Source organism: Penicillium chrysogenum (assembly GCF_028827035.1).
Source record: "Penicillium chrysogenum strain IBT 35668 chromosome Unknown utg000004l_segment0_segment0, whole genome shotgun sequence".
Taxonomy (NCBI): Eukaryota; Fungi; Ascomycota; class Eurotiomycetes; order Eurotiales; family Aspergillaceae; genus Penicillium; species Penicillium chrysogenum.
The window spans coordinates 418,471-441,694 of NW_026622752.1; the positions used below are offsets into that span (position 1 = coordinate 418,471).

At 49.4% G+C, this 23,224-nt stretch overlaps 10 protein-coding genes across 10 annotated transcripts; 4 read left to right on the forward strand and 6 right to left on the reverse strand.

Moving 5' to 3' along the window:
* Positions 1-1,968: 1,968 nt before the first annotated feature.
* N7489_006068 (casein kinase I) lies at positions 1,969-3,525 on the reverse strand (the record flags this gene model as incomplete). Its single annotated transcript, XM_056711818.1, has 5 exons — positions 1,969-2,549; positions 2,604-3,009; positions 3,067-3,215; positions 3,274-3,343; positions 3,397-3,525. 5 exons carry the CDS (start codon positions 3,523-3,525, stop codon positions 1,969-1,971), a joined length of 1,335 nt encoding a protein of 444 aa, XP_056565533.1.
* A 1,404-nt stretch (positions 3,526-4,929) lies between these two features.
* rtt106 (putative negative regulator of DNA transposition (Rtt106)) lies at positions 4,930-6,531 on the reverse strand (the record flags this gene model as incomplete). The annotated part of the gene is made up of 4 exons (XM_056711819.1): positions 4,930-5,486; positions 5,577-5,933; positions 6,000-6,341; positions 6,429-6,531. 4 exons carry the CDS (start codon positions 6,529-6,531, stop codon positions 4,930-4,932), a joined length of 1,359 nt encoding a protein of 452 aa, XP_056565534.1.
* Positions 6,532-6,838: 307 nt separating this feature from the next.
* N7489_006070 (mitochondrial 54S ribosomal protein uL24m) lies at positions 6,839-7,994 on the reverse strand (the record flags this gene model as incomplete). The annotated part of the gene is made up of 2 exons (XM_056711820.1): positions 6,839-7,495; positions 7,578-7,994. The coding sequence occupies 2 exons, from the start codon at positions 7,992-7,994 to the stop codon at positions 6,839-6,841; spliced, it is 1,074 nt and encodes a 357-aa protein (XP_056565535.1).
* Positions 7,995-11,018: 3,024 nt separating this feature from the next.
* On the forward strand, positions 11,019-11,949 carry rho1 (Rho family GTPase RHO1; the record flags this gene model as incomplete). The annotated part of the gene is made up of 5 exons (XM_056711821.1): positions 11,019-11,086; positions 11,178-11,205; positions 11,318-11,515; positions 11,593-11,727; positions 11,782-11,949. The coding sequence occupies 5 exons, from the start codon at positions 11,019-11,021 to the stop codon at positions 11,947-11,949; spliced, it is 597 nt and encodes a 198-aa protein (XP_056565536.1).
* Positions 11,950-12,780: 831 nt separating this feature from the next.
* Positions 12,781-15,375, reverse strand: N7489_006072 (uncharacterized protein; the record flags this gene model as incomplete). The annotated part of the gene is made up of 5 exons (XM_056711822.1): positions 12,781-13,211; positions 13,265-13,628; positions 13,681-14,928; positions 14,978-15,071; positions 15,128-15,375. 5 exons carry the CDS (start codon positions 15,373-15,375, stop codon positions 12,781-12,783), a joined length of 2,385 nt encoding a protein of 794 aa, XP_056565537.1.
* A 77-nt stretch (positions 15,376-15,452) lies between these two features.
* On the forward strand, positions 15,453-15,819 carry N7489_006073 (uncharacterized protein; the record flags this gene model as incomplete). Its single annotated transcript, XM_056711823.1, is given in 2 exon segments — positions 15,453-15,629; positions 15,646-15,819. 2 exon segments carry the CDS (start codon positions 15,453-15,455, stop codon positions 15,817-15,819), a joined length of 351 nt encoding a protein of 116 aa, XP_056565538.1.
* Positions 15,820-15,840: 21 nt separating this feature from the next.
* Positions 15,841-16,907, forward strand: N7489_006074 (uncharacterized protein; the record flags this gene model as incomplete). Its single annotated transcript, XM_056711824.1, has 3 exons — positions 15,841-15,939; positions 15,989-16,116; positions 16,175-16,907. The coding sequence occupies 3 exons, from the start codon at positions 15,841-15,843 to the stop codon at positions 16,905-16,907; spliced, it is 960 nt and encodes a 319-aa protein (XP_056565539.1).
* A 67-nt stretch (positions 16,908-16,974) lies between these two features.
* Positions 16,975-18,295, reverse strand: N7489_006075 (SDR family NAD(P)-dependent oxidoreductase; the record flags this gene model as incomplete). Its single annotated transcript, XM_056711825.1, has 10 exons — positions 16,975-16,994; positions 17,045-17,123; positions 17,188-17,250; positions 17,303-17,391; positions 17,448-17,499; positions 17,583-17,690; positions 17,746-17,808; positions 17,862-17,948; positions 18,037-18,181; positions 18,246-18,295. 10 exons carry the CDS (start codon positions 18,293-18,295, stop codon positions 16,975-16,977), a joined length of 756 nt encoding a protein of 251 aa, XP_056565540.1.
* Positions 18,296-18,804: 509 nt separating this feature from the next.
* Positions 18,805-19,690, reverse strand: N7489_006076 (glycosyltransferase family protein; the record flags this gene model as incomplete). Its single annotated transcript, XM_056711826.1, has 2 exons — positions 18,805-19,545; positions 19,601-19,690. 2 exons carry the CDS (start codon positions 19,688-19,690, stop codon positions 18,805-18,807), a joined length of 831 nt encoding a protein of 276 aa, XP_056565541.1.
* A 303-nt stretch (positions 19,691-19,993) lies between these two features.
* Positions 19,994-22,785, forward strand: N7489_006077 (uncharacterized protein; the record flags this gene model as incomplete). Its single annotated transcript, XM_056711827.1, has 3 exons — positions 19,994-20,119; positions 20,181-21,038; positions 21,091-22,785. 3 exons carry the CDS (start codon positions 19,994-19,996, stop codon positions 22,783-22,785), a joined length of 2,679 nt encoding a protein of 892 aa, XP_056565542.1.
* Positions 22,786-23,224: the final 439 nt, after the last annotated feature.

The following is a 23,224-nucleotide window of genomic DNA, read 5'->3' on the forward strand; positions in this document are numbered from 1 at the left end:
TATCCGAGGACATGGATCGAAACAGCTTTGTTCAGCAGCCCGATAGTGAAACCAAAGGTGATTTCAAGGAATCAACAACCCATCACATACTCACATTCTTCTCGTCTCCCTATCCCTTCCATTGCCGGTTCCATCCATCGCCAATTCCCTGGAACCGAAGGTCCTGACAACAGCCACCAGCCAGGCCCGATTAAGCGGGTTCACCAAGTGAAGATGTAGCTTGTAGATGCTGGCAATTGGTAAATAAGTGACGCGGTCTGTCATACAACACGCTCATTGAAGTTCGCAAGAAATGGCGTTGTGGCGATGAAACCACTATGGTTATGAAGCTCAGCTACTTTCGCAGCAAGAGGCTCATGAGTCCAATTAATCTGTACGTGCTTTGACCACAAGTCTTTGTGCCGCGGTCTTTTCGAATATCTTCTCGCGGATCTCGGTGGTATCAGACATGGTGTATGAGTGACTACGTGTGCTTTAGGTAGGATGAAATAGACCAACCGTTGAATGCAAGAAGGGTATCCTTTTAATAAGGTCTAGTGATTTGTCTGGCTTGCATTCCATTGTTTCCGGACCTACGGGACACCCGTTACGCTGCAAGATGCCTCTAATTCAGATTACTGTCGCCAGGCTAGTCGGTGATGGGAAATCGAGTGTTATCAGGGCGATCACGCGAGGTCTCAACCTTGATATATCTATCAAACGAGAATCAACACAACTATACATCTACATGCCTAGACTAGATCAAGAATAGAGGATATAAAAATGCAATGGCTCTTATTACAGGAATTATTTATATACGCCGTACGAATGAACTGCAAAAGACTTGTAAAAAGAACAGACCAAATGAAAAAAAAAGAAGAATGCTATCTTATGCCTACCAGTAACAAAAAACTCGCTTCTGAAACAGAGCAAGAAAGGAAAAAAAAACAACAAAAGACGATTATAGACATGGACAATAGATCTTTGGAACAATCAAAGGGGCAGAGCAGGCGGTTGATGCGAAGGGGGAACGGGGAAAGGGGGATATATGCAACATGCTCTTCCTCTAGGCTTTGCATGCAATAATGAAGACCACGTAGTGGAAAGGATCTTTTCTCCCGGATGCACACAGGATAGGAAATAACAAGAATGACAGGACCATGGTAAACGGACTGGAGGAAATAAAGCACCCAAATAGAAACGAGAGTTGTTCGGCGTGCTTATCCAGTTGATAAAGAGGACGTAACGAGACCGAGAGAAGTATACAGACACGGACAAGCATGGTCCATGGTCAATCAATTCAGATTGCCATCTCTCGCAGCTCGGTTCATCCTCAGGGCGTATTTGTGTCGGCCTTGTCAATTCTCGTGCGGGGGTTGAAGCCATTGATCCAAGTTGTTTTGTCTCCCGAGCCAGCGCAAGAAACAAGGTCCCAGGGCGGCGCGCCGCAAATCAATGGCATTGGAGGATCAACCAATGAGTACCTGCCCGTTTGAAAGACCAAGGGTTGATATTAAACGGTGCACGCCGGATATAGTGACGAGACAAGGAAGCGAAATCGAAAACAAAAGACAAAACTCTCACAAGTTCGCCGTTCCGAGTCGTAGCACCATGAAAGAGTGATGAGACGTAACATCAATGAGAGAAAAGTTGTTCCTACCCACAGTCATATGTATAGGCTGAAGGATCGAATGGGACAAAAAGAGAATGGCCAGAAGGTGATATAGGCCGAGAAGCGCGATTCTTGCTCGGCCAAGCGGCGCTAACCACTTGAACACAAGGTAAGAACGGAGCGAGAGGCGAAAGTAAACAAGAGTAAAAGAAAGAAATCCCATGCAGACCTTCTTAGGCCGTTTTCTGACATGAAGGGCAGGAAGCAGAGGTGAAAGCGTGGCGCGGTAGGTCTAAATGCGCCGTCGGTTCATTTGATTGGAATTCAACCTGGATCCTGAGATGAGCTGGGCGCTCAGGTGATGCAGCACAGCCGAATCACCTACCGCAGCACAGAGCCTTCATCAACTTCTGCGTGAAAGTGGGCGGCGATTCAGGGGCACCTTGGCCACCAAGGGCCTGTTGGTTACTCAATGCCGGGTTCCCTGGACTTCCGTTGCGACCGGGGAGGTGGGCATTGGAGTTTTGAAACTGTGCCTGGGTCGACGCGGCCGGAGTCGATGCTTCCACCCCCGCGCTCTGGCGTTTGGGAGGCATGCCGCCGGCGCTTGGGCGCTCGCGCGTCTTTCCAGCTCCAACTTTGACTGGAGAAGGAGGCGGGGGCTGCGCGGCGTTTAAACGGTCGGCTGTCACTCCGGGACGTTGGCTGTTACGGAGCTCCCTTGCATGCTGGTCGCGACCGGACGAGCCCTGGTGCTGATTGTGGAGATGTGCCTGAGATGAGTAGGACTTATAGTCCCAGCCCCGGCCGTTGTTGAGCTTCATCCAGTCGTACTCTCCATCCTCCACCTCGCCGGCGTTCTTGAGAGCTTGTGTCAAGATATCACGGAGATAATCGTAGTCAGGAGTGTCCTCGAAACCGAGGTTGCGCACGTAGCTCAGGTACTTGTTGAATTCTTCTGGCGGAGTGATTAGCAGATGAATGGGATATGGATAATAGTGAGATAACATACCTGGATAACTATCGCAGAGGTCCTTGATCGCTGTCGTTTGCTTCTTCTCGCCGATCTTCTCGTACTTTTGCTTGTTGGTAGCAGCCTTCAGGCCCTGCCAGGGAAGGCCGCCCCTCAAGAAGTACATGAAGACATGACCGAGAGCTTCCAGGTCATCTCGCCGAGATTGCTCACGACCCAGATGTGTGTTGATACTCATGTAACGAGCAGTACCAGACAAAGATTTACGCTCGCGGTAAGGGATATGTTGCTTGGTTTTGGGGTCGCGGTATTGCTTGGCCATACCGAAGTCAACCACGTGGATAACGTTGGCAGCCTTAGTTGATGGCCGGCCAATAAGGAAGTTGTCTGGCTTGATATCGCGGTAGATGAGGTTCTTCTCGTGGATCGTTTGAACGCGCGAAAGCTAGTCGCAGTTAGCTATGGTTCATATTGTAATTTCAAGCAGGGAAAAAGAACGCACCATCTGCTTGGCTACCATCACAACAGTCTTTGTGGAGAAGCGGCGATTGCAGTGGTCGAAAAGATCCTCTAGAGAAGGGCCAAGAAGATCGATAACGAGGATGTTGTGCAGGCCCTCCTGTCCGAAATAATAGACATTGGGAATGCCAGCTGAATCAAGTTAGAAGAGCACACAACACCACATCTCCCTACATCTGGGAATACTTACGGCATCCAACCAGAATCTTATACGTCCGGTATTCATCGCGGAGCTGGGGTGCATCACTTTTCCGGGGTTCCTAATTCCAGGTCAGCCACGAGGCTCGCGCGACAAAGGAGAAGGGGATCATACGAATTTGATGGCGACCTGTTGGTTGTTCAGGAGGTTGGTGCCCTCAAAGATGACACCAAAGGAGCCTTCACCGATCTTCTTGCCCACACGGTAGTGGACACCCACCACATTTGACGACGAGGAGGCCATGGATTCGGGAGCAAGGATTGTAACCCGCGGAAGAGAAACCCTGGATCACGGGGAATGGCTTCAGGGACGTAGACACGTGATTGATACTATCACTGGGCGCAGTCAGCATATACCAAGTCGGACGACGATGAAAGCGATATCACAGTTTGATCACATACATCACAATGACCTCTAATTTTTTTGTTTTTACCGACCGAAGCAGTTCTTACAGACTCAATGGGATCTATTTGCCCAATAGCCGATGTACCGGTGACAGCGATGAAAGGAGACAGGGCGGCGGACGGGAATGCACAATCGGGACGAGATCAAAGGGACGTAGGGACGTATGAAGCCGGGACAACCAAATACAGGCGGAATTGGCAGTACTGAACAATAATTGAGGCGTTCGTGGGTCCTTTTTTGACGGTCGGAAGTGAGGAAGGAGCTGGGGTTGGAGTCGGAGGTTGTAGCCAGGCCAAAGTAAAGGGTGAAAAAGGAAAAACAACACAGGGTACTTCGACCTACTGCGAGTACGAGCCGCACTGAGCAGTGGTTCAAAGATAGACCAGAGGACCTGAGAAGGGGGAAGATGGAGGAGGAGAGAAAGGGAAGGTGCAACACTCTAGGAGAGACAGGGAGCGGAGTGTATTGGGTGTGTATTGGTAAAAGACATGGGGGTGAGCGCAGGAACTGGCGGTCACGGGTGTACACTGTATGGTAATTTTGGGGTTGGGGGAAATCTTCTCTTTGAGACCTATCAGAGGCCATCATCTTCATTGTTCTCTACCCATATAGAAAGGCTTACCCTTATTCAAATGAAATTTTGAGCCAAATTGGCCACTCTTGAATATTACCTATCTTGTATCTAGCTACTCCGTACTACGGAGTACTCTGCACTTAGCTCAGACCTCCTCGGCGCTTCCGCAGCGGCTCAACCTCCAGGGCTGCATTAACCAGGCACCGAAAATATCAGGGAGGGTATGTATCGGCTATGTCCACGGGTAGAGGCACATATGGTTTTTTTATTTTTATTTTTATTTTTTTCTAAAAAAAAGGAAGGAATTAAAATCGGGGACTGAGCCCGAATAGCAAAGACAGGCCGGATTCTCTTTTTTTTTTTTTTTTTTTTTCTTTCAGGGGAGTTCCCGTCTGGAATCGGTCTGGAATGCGGGTTAATCAGGTGGTAATATTACCGTCTTGGCAGGAACCCGGTCAAGTCGATCACTGCGAATTGACTCTATAAAGTACACATCTGTACGAAGGTACAACTTTAGGTTGTGATATATGTCTAGGTTTCTAGACTTCGATATGACATGTCCACCATAAAGATCGACTATACGAATCGCAAGTGTCAATGGAATCTAAATCCTAGTATCGTTACATTATAGCAGATATCGTGACAAACGGCTCCGTATTGATTGCGCCCTAATGGTCTTTGGAAATGTCCTCAGCTTCGCTCCCAAGTTCATTCTCAACCATGTCTTCATCGCTGCCCTGACCAGCATCCTCATCGTCCTCGTCGTCTTCTTCACTGCTGGACCCGCTGCCTTCACTATCATCACTGCCGGGATCGTAGTCTTCCTCTTCTTCATCCTCTTGGTCTTCAAGCTCCCGCTGGGCTTTCTGGAGCTCGCTTTCATCTTCACCGGCTGCCTCGCCGGTGGGAGCTGCTGTGTCCTCTCCGCCCGCTTTATTGACATTGTACACCTTGGCGCGCCGCGCCTCTGCGAGACTAGCATCTTGGAGCCCATGCCGTTTGATGTAAGTATCGATCCCAGAGAAATTGTCCTGGTCAATCATCGAAAACTCGAATTCTTGGTTGTCTTCTTCAGAGCCATTCTCCGGGCGAGCCATGACGTTGAGATTGAATGTCCGCTGCAGGACGGATGTATACGAGACGGAGTCAATGGTAGCAAATGAAAAGAACAGAAGCGGTTTCTTGAACGCAAATAAGATACCGGTTGAAAGGAGGAAGAGATAGCCTAGCGCAAGCCAAAGTATGTTAGAATGATCCAGATTAAAACCAAATCCCAATGGCCTCCAGGTAAACGGAGATAGGAATATTAACATACCTTCTTTGCTACCGCGGAATGCCTTGACATGGTATGCCTTCTCGCCCTTTCGGTGCGCCTCGGGCATGGCACTGACGAACTGCTTATCATCAGGGCGCACAACATTGGTGTGAGACATGTTCTCATTCAGAATTTTGCGAATAAATGCCTCAGCCGATTCACCGGTACCGTGGCCAAGTTGTTCCCCATTTCCTGAGAATGCTGCCTTGGCTGGTCCGTCGGCTATCGTAAACACCATAGCTTCGGAGGCTGCTGTTCCCTCGGGCGGGGGTGTGATGCCATCGGCGTACTCGGGAATGATACAAAAATTGAACTGTTTCTGTGTCTTCTCCGGCACAGGAAGACAGAGCGCATGACCTAGGTCATGTTAGCAATTCCTAAAATAATATTTTTCGAGGATAATATTTTCTGGTTCAAACTCACGAATCTTATCCATAGAAACGCCGAATTCAATCTCTTTCGTAGCTTGATTCCTTGCCCGAAGATACGGATGCCCAGCAGTGATCTCGAGCGTAAGCTTCTTCCTCTGCGGTGTAGAGAATGAAACATCTTGAACGTAATACTGAACTGGCGCGTTGCCATCTTTCAGGTCGACTGACGCCTGCGCAGTCTCCGAGTCTCCATTCTGAAGCTTGCGCTTTTTAGCGGCAGGCCCATCAGCAGCTGGGGGCCGCGAAGGGAGGGTAGTGTTGCCAGTCCTGGCCAGCAGGCTGGAGGTATATTTCGCAAGATCTTCGAGCAGAGGTTTATGCTGAGGTGTTGAGCCTAGAACGGTAAAGCGCGTTGGCGACGGTCAGCAGGAGGTCGATGGGTTCATTGATTGGGAACGTGGGTGCGCTTTTGGTTACGCACCGATCGCATCGTAGACTCGCTTCTTCAGCAAGGGTTCCGTCGCAAATGCCTCCTCGATGACGGCGATGGGCGCGCCCGTAGAATTAATTGAGGCAAATGCCATTTTTTTCTTGCGACTGCTTTTGGTTCGAGAGAACAGCAGTGCAGAGAGTTGCAGGTTAGTCGGAGAATTGGGGGATGAACGTAAGGGTGGACCCGAAGTATCCGCATTGACTAGAACCCTAACTTGGGTCATGTACAGTTAGATATCTGATTACTTTATGAGTTCAAAAAGGCACAAATCTGAAATAACTTTATCAAGAAATAGATATATGAGTGAATGCAAAGCTCCATACTAGAATACAGTGGTGTGTGTACACAATGCTACAGAAAAAAAACCCCCTCCTCCGACTTCCATCTTCCTCGCCTAATCAAGCAGCCTGCTTGGATTTCGACTTCTTGGTCTTTGGGGCATTCTGGAGGTGGTTGTTAATGAAGTTGATGGCGTCCGGTGACAATATCCCATTCCCTTCGGTATCAAATTTCGCCTTCCTCGCTTCCGCAAGTCGAGCAATCCGCATGTTTTTGGCATCTGTCTGCGGTGTCATCATGGAGACAGTGTTTCTGTATTCCTTGCGGTAGTCCTCCATCATCTTCTCTTCCAGGTATTTCGGATCGTGTCGAGTGCGGAATCTGGAGTATTTGTTGCGCAGCTCATCAATGACGGTTCGCGGCATAGGTGGCCGTTTTAGTGTGGGTTCGAATGTGGTGACCTCAACCTCCATTCGTGGTGTGTCCATGTCGCCGTCGGTGATGACAGGATCGTCCTCCAATGGCCAAGGGATTTCGATGTCCAAGCCGGAGACATATCGAGTGTAACTTGGGAGCTTGCTGTGTTGGCCTCGGTCGTGGTACGGCCCAGCGGCATAAGCGTGCTGGACAATGACGTTCTGCAGTTTTCCAGTCTCCGTGTCTTCCAACGGAATGACGTGTCGGATGTCGTCAAAGGAGACGGGGAAGGGCTGCGGTTGGGTATCACCTGCGTGTCCCATTCTGTCTTTGGCCCATTCAGGAATGATGACGTCGGCCTAATTGAGAAATGCCAGTGAGTGATTTGTTTCAGTAACCAATATGTTAATGACTTGGATAGCTGGTCCGTCGGAGACATACCATGTTGATATCCTTGATCAGGACAGTCTCGCTGTCCCGGTTGACCTGCTGAATCACGTTGATCTTTCCCTGGTCCCGTCCTCGCACAACGCAGACACGGTCACCTTCGGCGAAGAGGACATGCCTCCGTTGTTCTTGCTTAGGGAGGCGCGGCGGGTGCAAGATGGAAGCCTCCTGACCACCATATGTAGTGCGCTGGAGACCAGAGTCTCGCATGGGGGCAAGGGGCCCCTTTTCCCAATCTTCCCAGCGGTTCTTTCGTGCCGCTTGGAATTGACTAGACAGCGCGCCGCCAAAGTCCTTCCGCGCCCGCCGAATGCTAACACGTTCCAACAATTCCTCTCGTTCATGAGCTTTTTGGCTCCTTTTAAGAGCCTGCCTCCGGGCTGTAGCTGTCCGCTGGATAACTCTCTGCATATTGGGCGTTGTGGTCCAGCAATGGCCGAAACGTTGTCTCTGCCTTAGAATCCCCGATTAGCGGATCGAAAATTGAGGGTGCCAGATTGAGCACGTGACCCAGGTGGTCAATATGTATTATGTCAGCAACGGCCGCCTCCAGGCCTCCAGGGCTGCCCGCATGTAAACATTCGAGTATACTGAGACCAACCCTCTTTCTGCATTGTAACTACAGGCTACTTGGTGGTTCAAATGATACCTTTTACTATTTACTTTATAGTTTAGCTATAGTTAATTATCTCTATTTGCAGCAGGAAGATACTCCCTATGGAAAACGGACAATGAAGCCCGGGAACTATCGACAGATCTCATTAAGGCCAATAAAGCTCAAGAGTCTGCGGATATGTTTATACAAGCAGTTCTCCATCACAGTCTACTGGTCACATTAGAAATTCCAGGGCCATAACCAAAATAGAGATGATATCAAGGTGAAAGGATGTCTTGGTGATATCGTAAAGATGTTCGGGCAACATCATGATTAAAGGTCTATAACTGAGGATCTGAAGATCACTGATGTGGTTGAATAGTGCCGCTCGACAATGTGTAAAGTCATCTGTGTTTGGGATCTTCTGATTCCCTGTACAGGTCGTGAATCTCATTGACTTTCCGAATGCCGATCACAGGAACACACTTATGTGCAATCATCTTCGCAGAATCAAGAAGCACAAGTGTGGACTGTGAGCTGATAGACTGAGATTACTGCTGGACTCTAGAAGACCATGGAATTGGGGCACCGACGCGGCATTGCCGCGTAAAGCTCAAATGACGACTATAGGAGGCCGATGAAATGCCAAAGTGAGCGCGGGGAAAAACACATTGATTCCCAATTCTTGTTGGGCGTAAGAGATGTCAGATGACATAGTAAACACTGGATACTCTTCATAGAAACCGGTATGTTGTGTGGTCCGCGGTACAAGATGCCGAGCTAAACGAGCAAGAGGTGTAAGTGGATTGCAAAGTCCTCTTTGTGAGCAACATTTGCTTGTGCATATTTTGCTCTTGATCAACGTGTTGCCGACGTCTGGGCGTGCTTTAATGTGGTCTTTAGTCAAAACCTGTGGTTTAAGATGAACGAAATCTGCGATGGGGTTGTATCCCAAGTTTTGCATATTAGATCGGTCGTAAAGCCCGCCGGCATACTATGTCCTGAAACTGTGACATTAATCCATTTTCAGCGGCGAATGGACCAATATGAATAATGTTCTAAGTGTGTAGGTTCTTTTGGCGCTAATCCAATTAGGTGCCAAAGCGTTCACATTAGTAACCTCGAAAGGATTACTCCGTGCTCCGTACATATGCTCTCCTATTTTTGGTTTCCAAGAAACGACTTAACGGCGTGTGGCTTGTGGGCGCAGAATTTGACCCCTGTTTACTATTTTTAGCCGGCACAACGCGATCATTGGAGCTGGCAATATATCAACTCCACTTTCAAAACAGCAGCTTCAAGAATGTGGTGAAGTCATGGAAGCTCGGAAGCAAGCGAAGGGGTAGAGTACTGATGATTTTTTCTGAGTAGATTGGTAATTCCACGGTCAATTTCCCCAGTGGTTTGCCGATTCATGCTAGTCGGGACTACCCCTGGATGTGGAATGAGACGGGTTTGCCAGCAGAGAGCATGGGATCGTTGGAGACCTCCACCTACAACATAGTCAGTACATGCCGATAGCTCCCGGCAAGCAGATCAACGCAGAAGCAACTGAGATGCAGGGAACTATCGGAACGATCTTCACTGGCCGAGCTGAGGATTTCGGGTAAGGGTTATCAGTGTACTCTTGTAGCCCTGGGGACAGCCGTGTAGGGACATTGCTTGTAGAAGCTTGCACATCCCGGCAGGGTGGTACATTGTACGCGAAATTTGAGGACGTGGAGCTGAAAATTATCATAGTAGCCCTTGAATGTTTTTGTGCGGTGAGGGTGGATATGCACATATGTAGGTACCTTGGGATTTCTCCATAAATGTAGGTTTTGGACGATTGAATGAAGACCTCTCAAAGAGAACACAGCCACTGAACCACTCCATTCCAAGGTTACTTCGTATTTTCCAATCCGTGAAAGAGTAGAACCCTAAGGGCGCTGATATCACATTTTGCTCATATCAGATACCTCGGGTGGCTGTGCTGGCTCTGGCGGTGCAGCAAAAGACAAAGTGGACCGATAGGGTGGATGGAGCGGGTTATTTTGGGGGCCTCAGCCACACATATTTAGGGCTGTGTCTCCATTAAGTTCTTGTCGTCTCTCTTCTTAACCTTGGAAAAGGGGATGTAATAAGCCACATGTAAAAAAAAAGAAATAAAAAAAATGGAAGCCTAAAAACTCAGGGGGTACATTGTATGTACACGGGTATGTGCTCATTGTACTTAGTTAAGAGTGCTAGCATAGTAATGTACGGAGTACTCCGTAAAGGTAACGTATATGTAGTTATATACACATGCATACCGATACCAAAAAGCTGTACAACGTACTCAGGTAGTACCTTTTAAGACTGCCACGCAGGTCAATACTTCCCCTCAACCTTTTGCACGAACTTCTCCAGGGGGAAAAAGCCACAATACCGATACACCAACTGGCAACAACAAATACCCGTATACTGCCACCGCCCTCAGTTGTCTGGCCTGGTCTTCTATCTTTCTCTCCTCCACCTCCAAATCATCATTCCATCGTCTTTTTTTTCATCGCTTCCCATCGGAAATACCTACTCCATCTCCTTCATTTCTCTAGAGCTATTGCTGCTGGCACTAGCTGATCTATTGCATTAAATCTACTACACCGTTGCGCCTTTGAACACTGTATGGGATCACCCTTTTCCTTTTCCCCCCTCCTCGGGAGCCTGACTTCGCCCTTTCTTTTGGATCGTCTTGTCTATGTTACCCCCTCATGTCTTTAGAAATTATTCATTCTTGAAACTGTGGGACTTGCGGGGCTCCCTGGTCCTTTCCTGGTCCTTTCCTGCGTATTTGCCCCTATACTGACTCGTTCCTTATCAAGATGGCCGAGATCCGTCGCAAGCTCGTCATCGTCGGCGATGGTGCCTGCGGTAAGACCTGTCTGCTCATGTGAGTATTGAAAGTGACTCTCTTATTGAGGGCGCTTCCCTCAACCTCCGCGTTTACTCTTCTGGTTCGGCCGTCTGACTGAAGTTTACAGTGTTTTCTCCAAGGGCACCTTCCCCGAGGTAAGCTCCTATCCATACTCGAAGCTCCGATTCCCGAAACCACGTTCCTATCCCTAGGGCTGTACGCCAGAAGCATAATTCATGATGGATAATCTGACTTGCTTTCCGTCAGGTCTACGTCCCCACAGTCTTCGAGAACTACGTCGCCGATGTCGAGGTTGATAACAAGCACGTCGAGCTCGCCCTTTGGGATACTGCTGGCCAGGAAGATTACGACCGTCTCCGTCCTCTCTCATACCCCGACTCACATGTGATTCTGATCTGTTTCGCTGTGGACTCCCCCGATTCGCTCGACAACGTCCAGGAGAAGGTGTGTGCCTGCATCCCCCAAAGCGAAGAAAATGGTTGGGTGTGAAGCGGGCCGAATATGCTGACGTACTACGATAGTGGATTTCTGAGGTTCTGCACTTCTGCCAGGGTCTCCCTATTATCCTCGTCGGCTGTAAGAAGGATCTTCGCGATGACCGCAAGACTATTGATGAGCTTGCCAAGACCTCCCAGCGCCCCGTTTCGCAAGACCAGGTACGCTTTTCCGTCTCCATGATGGATATATAAGAAACTAATGTAAAACTGCAGGGTGAGGAAGTCCGCAAGAAGATTGGCGCCTACAAGTACCTCGAGTGCTCGGCCCGCACCAACGAGGGTGTCCGCGAAGTCTTCGAGGCTGCCACTCGTGCTGCTCTTCTGAAGGCCACTAAGGGCAAGGGAGGCCGCAAGTCTGGCAAGGGTTGCCTGATTCTCTAAACGAACCAATTGTTGTGGTCTGGCTCGAGCAAAGATCATATGTATGAGAGCCTCCACGAAAAACAATTGGTAACATTTGTTCTCGGAAAGGAGGAGGGCTTCATGGCCTGCATGCGAAATTGTGGATAATATCGAATCCGGGCACTCGAGTCGTGGAGGTTTCCTTCCACGATTCAGCTGGTCGACCTTGTGTTTTTCTTTTGCCTTTATTTGCAGAATTTGTCTAGGGAGGCGTTGTCTTCATCATAACCCTGTGGGCTTTTCTTTTTCTTTTCCTCTCCTCGTTCCGACGCCGTGAATTTTCAAATGCCAAATTTGAGGTGGCAACTATAAACCAACCGAAAAGCATCGAAAAAAAAAAGAACCCAGAATTGGAACCAGGAAATGAAGAGGGGAAGCCATTCAGTGTAGCACCGTTGTGCAATTTGGTCAACGCCGTGACTCGCCTTCCCTGATCGAGTTCCCCCTGTGTCATAGATTCTTGTCCCTGCGGTTATCTCCCCATACGCGAAGAGCTTGATTCGGCTTTTACTGTTTTCTCTCCCTCCTTTACTACATTTTGTTTTTATGTTACAGCTTATGCATGGTACTGTCTATTTCCATCTGATATATGTACCTTCCCATGCGTAATCCTGCAGTCTGAGTAATCTAGTGTCCGTAAAGCTGTAAATATTCGGTGCTTCCAGCCACTAGAATATGTATTTCAATAATTTCCATACATATCCATGTTTGAAGATTGTTGTTTAGAGCGACATTTATATACATATTCCTGCAAACACACATAGAAGAGACTCCACAACTCCACACTCACTCCAGCAAGCCCCATCCTAACTACCGATTCAAACTCAGCAGACCTTCAATGTAACGCCTAGCGTCCATTCCAAGCCCCTCAACCAGCTTCGACGGCGCCATATCCGTAGCACGGGAAGGCCCCGCCAAGCCAGTTGAAGAAGACGCACCGCCTAGATCACGGAAGAAGCGAGCGCCACTGCTGACACGGCCCTGGCTTGTCGGGGAGATGTGGTCGCTCGCTTTGCGGACGAGGAAGGCCTCCTGTGGCGGAGGCGTAGAGTGTGTTTGGGACTGGCTTGCGGGGAAGGAGTCATCGTTGTTGGCTATGGATGAGAGGGCGGCGGATGAAGAAGTGGCAGACAGCGCGGTTGGAGTTTGGGCTGTGCTGTGTGGAATACGGACCCAGAGGACCCACCATCCGCGGTGGGTTTTGCTTGTGCGTTCGAGCTCTTGTGGGCGGGACCGCGTGTCTGCGTGTGTTGATAGGAGGCGGTGGTGGATTGCTAGGCTTTCGACGCGGGACCAGGGTGGTGGTGTTGAAGCTTGGGGGGGGAGGGGGACGGGGAGCGGGCTGGGGAGTTGGTTAGGTGGGTGGAGGGTGAAGTGATGTCCATGCTTGGGATGTTGGGAATGGAGGAGCGGATGGTTAGGTTAGATGGGTCGTAGACTAGGTCGTAAACTGGCTGGGTTCGAGTGGAGAACCGCTTATTGGGGTCCGGGGAGGTTTCGGACATGGCGATTCGAGAGGCTGCCGTTGTTGGGGATGTTGATGATAGAAGGGGCTTCTGAAGAGGACCGAGTTGATGATGTATGCTTGAATATAGTGATGGTGACGATAATGCTGGCGTTTCAGGATCAAAGAGGAATGCGAACATGAATGGTTGATGCTGGGATGATGTATTAGCGAGCTGATTTGATAGAATGGTAAAAAGCACATACCACATATATCACGACTCGGAGCCTTGTCGGAGTAGCATCTGACCCCTCTGCAAGGTGTACATGGAGTGTTCTATGCACTATCCGAGTATTGGGCTTGCCGTTCTCCGATTCGGGCTCTGGGCTTCCCTCTTCTAAATCATCCAATGTTTCTAGATCATCACGAGGCCCAAGAACGAAATGACCTGAAGGACTGTTCCTCTTGCTGTTCCGATGGTTTATGCCAGCCTGAGACGATTGTGCGGCACTAGTCGGCCGATTCCTCGGGGTTGACATATACGAATTAGATTCATCTCGCATTGGAGTAGAACTTTCAGGCGGCGTAGATGTTGACTTTGGAGAGAAACTCCAAGAGGAGCCATATCCAAGAGTGAGGTATTTCATGACCGTCTCCGTTGGAAACCCTGGGTTCTCGCTGTTTTGCTCGGTACGAAGTGGTGATGCCTCGTTTCTTGTTCCTGCTTGATTCTGCTCGACAACTTCCGGGGATGGTTGCGGTGCAGCTGTTACGAGCGGACGAGGTATACCTGGCGTAAAACTGCGGGCCGGTGTGGAGGGCTGAGGGGCATCTTCCGAGATTTGCCTTCCACGCTGCTTTCGTGGTTTACGGCGGCGTAGCGAGGTTGGGTCCCGCCCAACTCCATACGCAGCATCCCCAAACCGATAAATGCATTGCATCCAATGCGAAACTTGCGCCAACGAGTGCCGAGAAAGAGCACCGACACCAGTAAATATCACACCATCGGATGGTCGAGGATCATTATCTGCCCCAAGCCATCGGCTTTCGTCATTTGACCCTGCCAAAGCCGGAGACCCCTCATCACCAAACCTGGAGACAGCCAAATCCACCAACCCGTCGGTTCTTGTCACAAAGTCTTCAAGTACTTCTCTTTCCCCGCTGCCCCACTCTTCCTCCCCAACGCCGATCCCCAGTTCTCCTCCCGCAGAGAGTTTGATGCCATTATAGATATCGACAATCGGATTTCCGGTCAACAGAAGTTCCCAATTCCACGCAAACTTCTCCCAGTAACGCTCAAGGAATAGACAAAATGTGGACCTGCCTACTTGATCGAGGAGGCTGTCCAACTTGAAGTCATGGTGTAGGAGGAATTCCGAATGGGCGCGACGTAGTTGCTGGATCAGTAGAGGGGGCGGTCCCATCTCCCGCGAGGAGTAATAAAATGCCGGAGAGTCGGATGCTCCAGAGGTTCTCTGGCCTTGATCGGCGGGAATTCGGGTCAGGTCGATAGACTGGCTTAACGTGAGCTTTGTGATCTGCGCCGTTATCTGAACTACCTACCGCAACAATCCACCAGTCCTTCTCCAACTCAAGCAGAACGACCCGCGCTTTATCTGTTTCAACATATTCCAACGTCTTCCCAGCCGAGAAATTACTGTAGATTCAAGCCCGATTAGATCGGTCATTGCGGGGTTGCGGGGATGCCCTCACCTAGCAAAGTTGACCATGCCCTGCGCCAGACCTATCTGACGCAATCTCTCATTGCCTTCGTATTCAAGGCATTTGTTGGCCTCCCCTTCTGTAGTGGAGCCATCGATGCGCCGTGCACAGCTCGATTTCGAAGTATAGAACACGATCTGGTCCGCTAGCGTCTCGTCGGTAGGTCCGAGGGTCGGGTTATAGATGGCGAGGTAAGAAAGTTGGGCTGGAATCACCGAATCATGATCGCTTCCAGGCATCGCATCGTTGGCGTCCGCAGGTCGCACCAGACAGGCAGCAACAGTGAAGGTTGAAAGACAGATGCATCCGAAGTGCGATGGTGGATGTTGACATCACGTGGCTTATCGATAAGCTACTATGGAAGCTTCAACTGTCTCCTTTGATGGCTTTTCAACTTCTGGCAATTATCTACCAGAATTATGTGGATTATCCCAGGCCCAGCCAGCCTACGTCTCTGCAAGAGACCGCTGGTCCTTCGAGGGCTTGTCTTCAGGTCATATACTACCAAGACTTCGGATCCGCTCCGCATTCTCTTTTGCGGCTCTGATGAATTCAGTATCGCCCACTTAAAGGCTCTCCATGCTTATCATTTAAAACAGCCGGAGCGTATTTCCTCCATTGATGTCGTCTGTAGACCTGGAAAGAGAGTTGGAAGAGGACTGAAGCAATTTCGGGAAGGTTAGCTTCAATTTACACTTCCTTGAATGGCCGTGATTCCTGATTCAATCCCAGTACCGCTCAAAGCGGCCGCATCTGCTCTTTCCCTTCCGATCCATGAGATCGATACCTTCACGGGATGGACGGTACATAACTCAATCTCAACTCAATTGGTATAGTCGCTGACTGTGCTAGCCCCCAACCTCCCCGAACGGTCACATAAACTTGGTGATTGCTGTGTCATTTGGACTTTTTGTTCCGCCACGCATATTGAATGGTGCCAAGTATGGAGGCTTGAATGTGCACCCCTCGTTACTACCGAAGTATGTGATTATTGCATGTTCAGAATCGAAGCGTAAGACGATTGACTTAAATGATTAGCTTCCGTGGTCCTGCACCGCTTCATCATACTCTTCTCGCCGGTGAGACTACCACTGGCGTGACTGTTCAGACCTTGCACTTGAAACACTTTGATCACGGTGTGATATTATCACAAACGCCACCTCCGGGGCTCGACATCCCCAATCCAGAGACCTGCACAGTTCCCGAGTTGGTGGATTTCGTTGCACCTAAAGGCGCACAGATGCTCGTGGAAACCATTGACAAGGGACTATTTGTCCCTCCCATTGACAATGTTGGCACTGAACAGGTCGGACAGTTGAAACACGCCCCCAAAATCGTACCAGAGGACCGGCACATCAACTGGGCAAACTGGACCTTGGCAGATATGAACAGACGTAACCGAGTGATTGGACCCCTCTGGAGCAAAGCCCTCTGTTCAAGCAATCCTGCAGATGGACCTCTGTCATTCCAGTATAAACGAGTCATTTTCACAGATACCGAGGAGGTTGACCCGCCTAAGGGATGCGATTCGTTCTCAATCCTCCCAGGTCTACCATTTACAAATGCCGCCCACCCTGTCGAGCCAAAGAAGTCACGCCAGCTATACGTTTTTACTGCCGACGGCAAGGTTCTGCGTATCAACCGGATGAAAGTGGAAGGCGAACAAGATGCAGAGGGCCTGCGAGCTGCTATCAAAGCTCGCATGTTCGGTGATCGAGCATTCCAATATGAAGGCCGGGAGTTGACTCCATTCCGCAACTCCCTTGTATAAATACTATGATAAAGTTCTGTGTACTATAACATCTGTCTAATAATACGCTTCCATATCCTCATTTCTATCAGATCACGAAGCCAGAATCTAAAAGGAATTGTCAGTTTCGGCTCGACCGCTCGACCTGAGACTCTTACCAATTTGGACCGCTTGACCGGTTATAGAAGCATTCTTGGCCAATGTAATAAACATGTCCGCGCAGTCTTCAACCTCGGGCTATAGTGGGATTCATTAGCACATGAGGTCTTTTTAGAGATTGAAGGAGACCAGAATTGCTTACTACTTTCTTGAGGGCTGTCGCATTTGTCCAGCCCTCGATTTTATCGGACGGGAAGCGTTGACCCTGGGGTATTCTCAGTATTCATCAATGCTAGCGTCGAACATGTGTTACTTACCCATTCAGTAAGCAACAGACCGGGAAGGATAGCATTGACGCGAACTTTCGCGCCCTGGGTCTTAGCAAGACATTTCATGAGATGGATAGCTGGGCGATACAGAGTCAGTAATCAAACAGCGTGATTTCTAGGAATGATAGCATACATGCTGCTTTCGAGACAGCATAAGGCAAGCTGCTGCCGCTTGGCATGATGCCCTGGAAAAAGCCCTAGAATTAGCATTTCAAGGGTTCAATGGTAGTGGACAGTTGAAGGCCATTTGACATGTTCCATAGCTTACCGCAATCGAGGCTGTGATGAGGAAAACACCACCTTCCGGGTTTGCATTGAACGTGGGCAGAGCTGCCTTGAACAGGTGAAGACTGCTCTTGACATTAACAGACCAGCACTAGTTTGATAGTCAGCCAGACAAAATCCCCACCACGGAGGGCGCATTCGGGTACCTTATCCCAGTCGTCGTCGTCCATGGCATCAAGATCGCCGAAGTTGGTAATTTTGGTCCATCCCTTCTCATATATCAACATTCCGTACCCCTCTTGGGATTGACCGCATAACTCACAGCATTTGAGATAATAATATCCAAGCCACCCAGTTTCTCAATGGTGGTTTTGACGGCGTTGATGCAGTCATCTTTGACTCCGGCATCCTGTTTCCAGAGACAATCTCATGTCAGCAGGTCAATCCTAAACGACATAATCTTGGAACTCATGCAACATTGGATTTGAGTGCCTTACGCCTTGAATAACCACTGCCTTTACACCATATTTGCTTGCAATGTCCGAGGCAAGCTTATCGGCAACCTCCTTGCTAGACATATAGTTGATAGCAACGTTGCTCCCCTCAGAGGCGAATTTCTCAGCTGCAAGAGCACCTAGCCCTCTGTTAAACGAGATTAGCTTATTGACCAGCGGCATAGTTTCTTGCTTCAATTGGAGATCCCCACCGAGAGCCACCGGTGATCAAAACATTGCGACCCGACAAGGAGTAAGGCATGATGAGTAGAATTGTATTTTGGGATCGAGCTCAATTGCTTTGTTTCAAAGAGAAGAGTCAGAGAGACACGAGCTTGAAATACAGAAGAGGGGAATTACCGAGGAATTTAGCTGCGGGGTAGTACATTTGACATTTGACATTTGGCATTTGACATTCGACAGGTTGAGCTTCGAACAATCATAAGATGACTGGAAGAGAAGAAGACATACGGAGTCGACTCTACCAGCACAGACAGTCATTTACATAGTGACCATCTCCCCGGGACATTTCTCGGCGGTTAACGACCGACTCGGGGGATTGCTGTTATATATCCCATAACCTATGATCATGGATTGTAGACTTACACTACGGATTTCAATCTTAATCCTTACATTGAGAGAACGTGAGTGGAGAGTCAATCGATTCATTTCTTACCTAGGTACCTACCTGGTGAAAACCTCGTTTTTTGCGATATCTGCGTCAGATCAGAGATACTGCTAAAAAGACCAAGCCGTGTAGATGCACGGCGCTTAGATCACAAGCCAACCTGCGTATTGCGTCTTCTTCATTCCCCACCAGGCCCGTCGTCCGGCTTGGGCAGGCCATTGAACAAGAAAACGGTCGGCCAGAGGCAACAGTAAGACACCAGAGGTACTGAGTGAACTCACCCGGGCCCACGATTCGATGTAAATAGTGCGCAGCTTTGGTGCTGATGTCAAAGAGGAGAATGTTCTTAGACCCAGGCACAACGCAGCGCATTTGGTCAAACATTGAAAGAAACGGATGAATTTTGCGGCTGCCACAACGCAGACGGCTGTAGCGGGACCGTTTGTAAGGATCAAATCAGGGTAAAACGAGCTGTATTCCTTTGGGAGCTTTTGGTCTGGGTGACGTCCGCCAAGAATAATGAGACAAGCCCAGAAGCATCGAAGCGTGGAGAATGGCGCAGTAAGATAGGATTGATGGACCCGTCGGGCACGTGGCACGCTAGCAATGGAGTAGTTGTCGCTATAGGCATGGCCCTGTGAACTTTGTCCACGTTGAGCTTCGAAAGCCCTGGCTTTCTCTGCGCTGAAGTTATCTCCGGAGCTCACGAGGTAAGTCCGATACGTGTAGATTTGAGGGTCGAGATTCATGCGCTCCAGCATGTAGAGCATTTCAGCTGTGTGACCACCACTTCCAAGAACTACCAATAGGTGGACAGGAGACCCCCGTCGGCGACGTTTGGGGGGAGTGATATTCTGGGAGATCGTGAGGGAGAGGAGTAGGACCTAGGAGGGATAGACAAGTTAGATTGATCCAATGGTAGGGGTAAAGGGTACTCACAATGAGAGTCCCAGCCCCAAGTGTAATTGCCAGGATAGCACACCATAGGAGCAGGCCCCAGAAGGATAAAGAAGCAAAAGAAAAGGGCATCTTGGACCGCTGTTGTATGGTCTCAAGGGTGTGCAGAGACCGAGGATTTTCAGTGTACCATTGTCATAAGAATAGAGTGGAAGAATAATGAAAAGGAAACAATGGCAATAAGTCAATCAAGTGCAAGTTCTATTGACTATTGACTTAATAGATGTTTAAAATTGGAGTCGCGGTACTCCATACACGTCCCCCGCACGTGCAAGCTCCGACTTGTTTTATTTTCTTCTTTGGCATCCGCAACCCTCTCTCCCTTGTTTACACCAACGCTTTCACTTGTGTATTTTTTCCACACGTTACTATGTCATGGCTTCTCTATTTTCTAAGCGTTTGACCTGCTTTTATTGTGGGCAGCGATCTGCTCACTCTCATCGCGGGCCGGTTCGCAATTTCCGCTGTGAACATTGTGAGGCTGATAACTTTTTTGACGAGGTAGGTATTGATACTTTTTTCGAATCTATATGATTTATACTAATGTCTGTCCTCTAAAAAGAAAGGAGAAATCACAGATCCACCAGCTGTGGTCACCAACGCTGAAGTCTACGCGCCTGGCGCATCAGACTCGCCCTTCGAATCCACTGATTTCAGTGGATCCCAGTCATTTTGCGCCAAATGTACTCGGAATCAGCATTTATTTACGAGCTCACTCGCCTCCTACTTCCCTCCGTCGGACGATCCCACCGATAGCGAATATGAACGTGGGTATGAACAGTTTCGCAGAAACCTGGAGGACCGATACCCCCAAGTCTGCGAGTCTTGCGAACCTGTTGTGAAATCTCGTATCAGAAGAGCCGGGTACGAAGCGAAATCGGATCACCTCAGACGCATGATGGATCAAAGCCGAGCAAACCGAGAGTCACGACAGGCGAGGAACCGGAGCTGGAGAAGCTTGCTTCTTTATGTCGGTGCATTTGCGTATTGGGCTAGTATTGCTGGTCAGCTAGCCTGGAACCTGATTAGTGTGGCCACCATCTCTCAGAGCCCGTCAAATTTCGATTATTCAACCGACGCCGAACGACCTCCAATGGCACCCAACTCTGTGGTCTCGTGCGTCAGCCAGTCTATCCGTTCACAGCGCATTCCCAGCGAATGTTCACCTGATCTAGCACCAACTGCTGGTCTGGCGTTGATCGCAGGTGCGCTTTCGCTCTGGTGGAATCCGAAGCTGCGCATGAAGATAGACGGAATGCCCGGTAAATTCGGCGGCCTTGCCGAGTACTACCAAGCTCAACTTGTCGTCATTGTTGCACGATGTGTTTTCTGGGCGATAGTTAAGGATCCGTCTGCTAGTGGGTTAGAACCCGAGTTGATTTCGGCCTTCCATGCTTTGATGATGGGTTTCACTATCCTGGTAAGCATGTCTTTCTCCTTGGGCATTCCAGGCGCTAAGCTAATTATGGTAGTCGGTTTTTCTCTCTCGATATATTGTCAGCTACTCGAGTCGTCCACTCGTCAATTGGTCCGACAACAGCTGGGAAACTCAATTCGAAAGCCTCAAGGCGTCTTCTTCTGCACTGCCCGAGTCACCTTTGTCGGCTCGCATCACAAGATCTGGCGGAACACCAAAGGCGAACATTGGTGGATTACAGCAGCGCTTTCCGATTGACAAATTGGCCCAGCCTCAACCTCGGTCATCTGCTGAGCAGTCGCTTACGGTTGCCCCCGATCTTATAGATAATGACGGCATGGACTGGTCACCATCTATTACTCATAACCTCCGACCGACTGTGACACGGCGAGACCAGCCGTCTGTGCTTGACGGTCCTCATCCATTCCAGGGCCAGATCCCAGCAGCCCCGATGCCTCCTGCGTGGAAGCTTCGCACACAGACTTCAACAAAGCCCATTGAGCAAGTGATTCAGCCTAATCCGTTCCACCGCAATCCTACCCAACCGCAAGGTCAATGGCAGCAAAGGCGTGCTGATGCCGAACCAGTGTTCAAGGAACCCAAGTTCTTTCCTCCTCATGATCATGATACATCTACTGGGCTGGAAACACTGTTTGATCGTGCCTTTAATTTCCAGGCCGATGCTGCCCAAGGAACTGGCTGGTCTCAGCAACCGAACCAGGGCTCACATGTCGATGACACGCAAAGTTATCTCTTTTATGGGTGTCTCCGACTAGGTTTGCTAATCAGCTTCATCAGCGCATGGACCATCTCTCAGAATCACCAGGTCTCGATCCCAGGAAATTACGTGGAGATCGCTGCCCTAGGTGCGGCAAGCCTTGTTGCGGGATTTGCTTTGATTACCATGGTAAAAAGGCCTCTTGTCCAATGGAATGGCATGGAGATTCTGATTTCTATCACCGAACTTGCCGCCGCTGTGCATATGGGGGCACATTTACCAACTATTTCGCTTAATCGGGACTACTTCGACCGCTACGGCAAGCTGCTCCTGATCTTCATGGCCGCACAGGAAACTATGAATGTAGTATCCTTCTACAATAAGGCCAGGTTAGAAAGCCAGCAGCACCCAGAATCCGTATCACCACAGTCCCAGCCACAATCACCGCATCAAAGTCAATCCGGTGCCCTTGACTGGCCCGCCAGTCAATCATCATCCAAGTCTACGCCTGAGCCTCGAGTCAGCACCCCGCCTGTGCACCGATCATTCGAGTCACAACCATCCGCTCCTCCACTTTCGTTTGGCGATACCGAGGCGGCCTCTAGTTTCTCTTCAGCATTGCCTTCCGTGCCACAATATGGGCTTACCTCGTCTCGAACTGTGCACTCACTCCCCGCTGCCAACCAGAACACCTTCAACCAAAACACCTTCAATCAAAACAACAGAGACCCGCATAGTTTCACCATGGAATCTCTAAAGCAAATCGACCCCGTGTCTGATTATGAGCGAGACTCGGACACCGAGACTGTAGCCACAACTACAACCGCCGCCACAAATTTCACTAACCGCAACATTCGGTATGGGAATAACTCCGGTCTGGGCTCCAACGCTTTTTACTCACCCCGGCGGAATGGTCTCGGATCAGGCATGGGCGGTTTAAGCTTGGATGATGATCCTACTCCCCGCCGCATGACTCGCAGCCAGACCCAGAATGGGCTACTTGGTCGGCGTCCGACCAACTATGTCCGATGATTTTATCTGTTTCCTTTCTGTTTGTCTTTCCGTTCATTTTAAAATTCCTTGTTCTGTTTGTTCGGTACGCCGCTGGCCATTTTATGCCCCTAATCTGTTGTTGATCTGGTGCCTCTATCTCACTTCAGTGTCAAATTGGGCCCCTGTTATTACTTGCAGACTGGTGGGCCCTCGCCACGGCGTTGATCCATTGAGCCAGTCGGTTTCTTTCTTTTCCTTCTTAACTTTTGGTTTCCCGGGTTTGATTTCAAGCGAAGGTCGTGGGTTCATAGCGCAGGCGAATGTTTCTTGTTCTATATTGACGGGTTTAGCGGTCCTCCGAGGTGTCGGGACCGCTGTACATATCTTTCGAGAGGGTTGGACTACCCGAATACTCTGATGATGTCTATGAAATTATGATGACAGATGTGAATACTCTTTGAAACTCAAATATTGCTTT